The sequence below is a fragment of the Hirundo rustica genome, chromosome 4 (genome assembly GCF_015227805.2).
Source record: "Hirundo rustica isolate bHirRus1 chromosome 4, bHirRus1.pri.v3, whole genome shotgun sequence".
Lineage (NCBI taxonomy): Eukaryota > Metazoa > Chordata > Aves > Passeriformes > Hirundinidae > Hirundo > Hirundo rustica.
In genome coordinates this window covers 25,920,240-25,926,239 of record NC_053453.1, presented here as the reverse complement: position 1 = coordinate 25,926,239, position 6,000 = coordinate 25,920,240, and the positions used below count along the sequence as shown (strand labels likewise).

At 36.0% G+C, this 6,000-nt stretch overlaps 1 protein-coding gene across 1 annotated transcript in view; it reads left to right on the top strand.

Moving 5' to 3' along the window:
- FOXP2 (forkhead box P2) overlaps positions 1 to 6,000 on the top strand; it is a 403,711-nt gene that overhangs the window by 366,572 nt on the left and 31,139 nt on the right. Inside the window, 5 exon segments of the mRNA XM_058420110.1 lie at positions 646 to 847; positions 1,554 to 1,630; positions 1,770 to 1,871; positions 4,311 to 4,432; positions 5,739 to 5,808. Of these exon segments, the coding sequence (XP_058276093.1) occupies positions 646 to 847; positions 1,554 to 1,630; positions 1,770 to 1,871; positions 4,311 to 4,432; positions 5,739 to 5,808 (573 nt within the window).

Here is a 6,000-nt window from a genome sequence, read left to right as displayed (position 1 = left end):
AATTCCATTTCCCTCTCTCCATCTCCAATCAGATTTAATTTGAAAATTTTCAGCCTCCTCCGGCTAATTTGCAATTAAGACAATTTTGTTTGAATATGTAGTAATGTCATTACCATTCCACCAAATTAGCAAGGAGACTAAAGGTCAGTGTAAAATTTTCCAGCTGGCTGGAGCCTCTCAGCTGAGATTTGGGACTCGGGGAAAAAAGAATACAAAACTCTGGCAGCATCAGAATAGCAACTTATTTTAAGTCTTGTTTGTATGAATACTGACATCTTTTATTGCATCTATTGTTGTTATTATTGTTTCACCAGGAGCTAGAACTGTTTTACAACAGACCTAAATAATCACCAGATAGTTTTTATTGCAGAAAAAACATACTTTCTGTGAAGTCTGGTAGTACTAGAAGGAGTTAGTCCTAAGTAACATTGCAGCAGATTATTAGATAACCTCTAACAGCATCCTCTAATTAGAGTTCTTATGATACAATTTCATCCTGTAATTAGTTGAGATTGGCTGCTTCCTTTCGCAGCTTATTAGTGGCAACACAGCTGTAGAAGTGAATCCACTCTCATTTGTCAAACCTTTTTAAGTATTTTTTTTTCCCCTCTGCTTTTTCTTTACTTTCCTTTTGGGTTTCTGCAGCTCAATTTGGTGTCTAGTGTCACCATGTCTAAGAACATGTTGGAGACATCCCCACAGAGCTTACCTCAAACTCCCACAACACCAACGGCCCCAGTCACCCCAATTACCCAGGGACCTTCCGTAATCACCCCAGCCAGTGTACCCAATGTGGGAGCCATTCGAAGAAGACATTCAGACAAATACAACATTCCCATGTCATCAGGTAGGACAGTTTGGATCAGTACTTTTATTTTGATTTTTCCAAAATTTATGCTGTAATTAAAATATTGTATAGGCAAATCTGGGCAGTAAAGGAGGTATTTAATACAGACGATATAAAAAGTCGTTGGTTTTTTTTAAAATATAATATATTTTACCAGTGATTATAAAGAAAAAAGAAAGTGAATGAAAAGAAGCTCTTTAAGAGTCTTGCTTAGCACAAGAGGTTAATACTGGGTGCGTGAAAAGGGCTGGTATTAATGATGATATATACTCCTTTAGCTGCCATCAGCCTGAGCTGACCGTATTTAATTTTGTATGTGCACGCTAGTGTAGCACTTCACTGCTAACCAGACAGAAATCCTACAAAGGAATGTTTTAGGTAGGAAACAAGAGAGGGCAGGGAGGCAAGGAGATGGCTGACCGTCACTGTAGGACCAAGTAAGAAAATATTTAGTTTGCACATTTTAAAAGGGTCGTGCTGCTGACAGCGTGCCGGATGGCTGGGTACACCACTGCTGCGACCGATTGGGGCATGCTTCGTTTGCACTTCTTCGTCGAGGAGCAGAGAAAAGACTTCGGTGCATTCCTGAGTAAATAGTTCCTTTGAAAATTGTTGTGAGCACACAGGAAACAATGTCATCAATCATAATACACAACACAGGCTGCTAATAACATTAATGTACAGTTTGTATGGTTTTCTTTTACAGAAATTGCCCCGAACTATGAATTTTATAAAAATGCAGATGTCAGACCTCCATTTACTTATGCAACTCTCATAAGGCAGGTAAGTAGAGAGAAAATTAAGTTTGCCTGATTAAATTAAAATTCATTAATGCTTAAAGTAAGGCTTGGTTGAGAAAGTGTCATCCAGTCTAGTTAGTAAACCATTATTTTATGTCACTATGTATCTTGTCTCATTTCAGGCTATCATGGAATCGAGTGACAGGCAGTTAACACTTAATGAAATTTACAGCTGGTTTACACGGACATTTGCTTACTTCAGGCGTAATGCAGCAACTTGGAAGGTAACTTCTTTGCTGGCAGTTTAAAGATGCATAGCACAGTTCCTTACTGATAGCACTAGGAACATTTATTTACATGACATAAGCAGATTAGTATCTGCTTCCCCTCTTTTTAACCTGCCTCTTGAATGGAATGAATTCCCTCTCTCAAAATGACAAGTGAAAGAATAATTTTGCCTCTGATACAGTTTTCTAATTTGGTGCAATTAATAGCTGAGGCTTGGCAGAGAAATGAGGGCCTGACACACTAATTACAGTGTGAGCACTCAATCATCAACACCTTTGTTAGTCGCACTATATTACTTTTTCTCTTGCATATTATTGGCTAATTAGTTTGAAAAATGTCTGTTTGCCTTGTGCAACAAATGGAGGCTGTAGGTTTTGTCTTGGTCTGTGCCTTTTGTACACATCATACCTCATCATACAGACTGAAGCTGCCACAGGAGTGAGGGCCATGGCTACTCAGCTGGAACTAAAAGAAAGTAAAGTGAATATTATCCTGTCAGAACATAAACGCAGTTTATTTACTTAGACAAAAGGGTTCATCTATATCCCTGTCCAAACAACTTCATTGTCTGGATCATACAAGGAGCTAAAAAAAATGTTAGTTCTGTGCATCTATTTTTGGAAAAAGAGCAACGTCTGGAAAGATAAGGGCACTCAGCACAGACTAAGTGAACTGTTTTATTTTCATTTCAAAAAGCAGTCAGAAACATCAATTAGCCACAAGCCATTTGGTACAAAAGGGGAAAATGTTTGTAGCTGAGAAGAATAGAGGCAGCAAAGCACTCATCAGCATACTAAGAATTTTAGACTGTGAGATATGCTAAAGTGAATTAATTTGGATTTAAAATGCAAATTAATCTGGCGAGCGATTACAGATATATGGGTGTGAAGCTCAGAATGCTTTTAATTTACAAAATGTTTAAATGTTATTACTTGCTACAGTATGTGGTGCTCTACTGTAAATGTATGTAATTGTTTTATTTATGCATGGTTACTTGATATGTATTTTATAAGATGAAAATGTCAGAGGTAATCTGTAGAAAATATGTTTTAGAGCTTTTTCAGTAAGTAATATTTATGTTGAAGATTTACGTTTTCTTTTGTTACTCATTAGAGAATGTAGTGAATGCTCCGTCATATGATTTACTGAAAGAAATTTTAAAAGAAATGAAGGTGATTTAATATCTTCGCTTGGTTCTCATCTCACAGCTCGGGGATCCAGCCAAAACTCATTCTGAACAGCTTATTAGTTCTAAATATATCGCATGCATAATAAAACTGCTCATTTGCTCATTAATATTAAAATTATCATATTCAGAGCCATGGGCATTAAGATCAATCAAATCCTTGGATTTCAGGTCAGATGCTAGATCTGCTTATGCCTCCCCCCGTTTTTTTTTTGGTTTTTTTTTTTTAAAGAATTCTTTTCTTAAAGCAAGCCAGAAGCTTGTCTTTGTGCAAATAGAAAGAAATCTTCATCAAAATTACTTTGGTTTATATTCGTAAAATAAGAATTAGGTCATTACTGACTGTACGTGATAGCTATATGCCAGTTTACCTTGACAGGAAGAAATATTTGCTTAGATTTATAATTTGATTTATGGGAAATATTCGAAGTAAATTATGCTGTCTGCTGTATATTTATTATAGTTTAGATTTTAAGAATGACTTTATTTGATTTAAAAATGTTAATTTTGAGTAATTACTCTAATACAAAGCAGCCAACAACATCTGTTTGCATAATCATGGTGGAGAAATTGTACATTTAGGTTATAGGGAGGAGTTTTTATTATGTTTCAGTTCTAACAGTTATTAAAAAAACAGCCAAACTTCAGTGAGAAAACCTTTTTAAAAAGCCTAAGTCTGTTCTATTGTGCAGGGGACAGTATTGCAAAGTAACTTGCATATGTCATCTAATAATACAGAATAAACAAACTCTGTCATTTCGTTATATAGGGATGAAAAGAATGCCTTTGAGCTTATTGCATAAAGCTTTGTGCAAAATTAACACTTGTCACTGTAGCCTTTTAGCATTTTAATACCTCAAGCAGGACTGGTTCCTTTGGACATTTCAACCATCCCCAAGTGCTTGATCAGGGACACAACAGAGCTGACCTAATTGTTCTGGCATTTTCAAAGATACTGTAATTTGTACAGATATTGCAATTTAGACCAGTTCAATGAAAGGAAGGTTTTGACACTGCTATTATTAAAATAGCTTGGAAGGTTCTGTTATCACAAAGTTCAAACTGCAGATTCCAGTAATTTGTGAGTTTGGGGTTTACAATATTATACATATTTTGAATTTAATACTTAAACTAAATTGAGATTTTCACTATGATTTAGAATAAGAAGATTAACAAAGTATACTGCATAGGCTGCCTTCTTAAATTGTATTAATTTCACTACCTTTTCTCTCTTTTGTGTCTGATTTAGAATGCAGTGCGTCATAATCTTAGCCTGCACAAGTGTTTTGTTCGAGTCGAAAATGTTAAAGGAGCAGTATGGACGGTGGATGAAGTAGAGTATCAGAAGAGAAGGTCACAAAAGATAACAGGGTACGCTGGTGTTTGGTTTTGTTCAACTGAGTTGTTCTGTAATTCTGTAACCTGAGTGAGTCCTCTGTGTACTACAACCTGACAGACAAAGCGAGCACTTATGTGGAGAATACATAGCAAGCTAATAGCTATGCTGGTGCATTCTCTTCAGCGAACTAACAGTTATTTCATTTTTGTGTAAACGCTGTTTTCTGTACGTTCCTAGCCTGCCTGACTTCCCCACGTAGTTTTGCTGCAAGGAAAGCGATAATGGTTTTGCTTTTTCCTATGTATTTCACCATATGTTTGTCATTTTAATTCCATCTACCATAAGTTCTCCTACCATATATTAAAAATAGCCCTGTGTACATATGTTGCACATGTGTTAAGAGTTCCACATGCGCTTGTTTTTACTGTAAACCTTTGACAGAAGTGGGAGTCGTTCAAGGTCATTTTGGAATGTAGGTATCATACAGTACAGTATTGACCTCAAAAATATCTTCTTGATGAGGGTAGTATTCATGAGAAGCCTTCACAGGAGGACCTTTGGCATGCTTACTGCCCTACTTTCAAATTAATCCCGTGTCAGTATGACTGGTTCTGTGGATGCTTTTTATTCCTTGAGAGTGTATAATTAGTTTTGATAAAGCCATTCAGATAAAACCAAAGGTGCAGAGACGAGAGCTAGAGGTTTTTCTTTGCAGGGAGGTATTCTATTTCTGCAATGCATCTGTTTGTAGGCAGTGACCCAGATGACCTCTGGAGTCATCCCCTGCACTAATTTTATTGAAAATATAATTATATGGTGATCTAGCATCTGATTTAAATATTTTATGTTTGATTTGCTAGAAACTAATTGATCCACTGTATTGTTCACGTACGGTTATTTATACATTATTGCACCCTCATTTTCCTTGTAAGGGAAGAGTAAGATCTCTTTTATTCAACACCTTTGTGTAGTTGTATGTAACATATGCAACAGTGTACCTGTGTTAGTTCGGAAAACCAAAACCAAATACATGAAGTGTGGCAGAGAGAGATGTTATACAAATTTTAAAGCTATTTCTGTTAAATTTTTTCAGTGAGATCAGAACCTTTATACTCTTGTAGCAAATTTCCATGTGGGTCTAATTATAACAAAGAGTTTTGCTTCTCTGATGTAAGTAAATCAATGTGTTCTAACAGGTTGATCCCCTTCCCTCTCAACTTCATTTCATTTTTCCTTTCTAAACTCTGGTCTCCTGAGCTGACAAACCAATCCATTAACCCAATGAGCCAGACAGGATGTCTGCTTGTTTTTAAACTTTGAAAAATCGTTTATTTTCAGAAGCCCAACGTTAGTGAAAAACATACCCACCAGCTTAGGCTATGGAGCAGCTCTTAATGCAAGCTTGCAGGTAAAAAATACTAAATAATTCTTTCTTTGTACACACTGATTACATTCTTATGTGTGATGTATTTTATTTCTGCTTATACATTGGTATAGAATTACATATTATGTTTATGTGGACCTGATGGTCATTCTAAATAGTTTGGTTTATCATCCAAGTAAGTTGTATTACCTAGCACGGCAAGTAGTTCTTATTTTG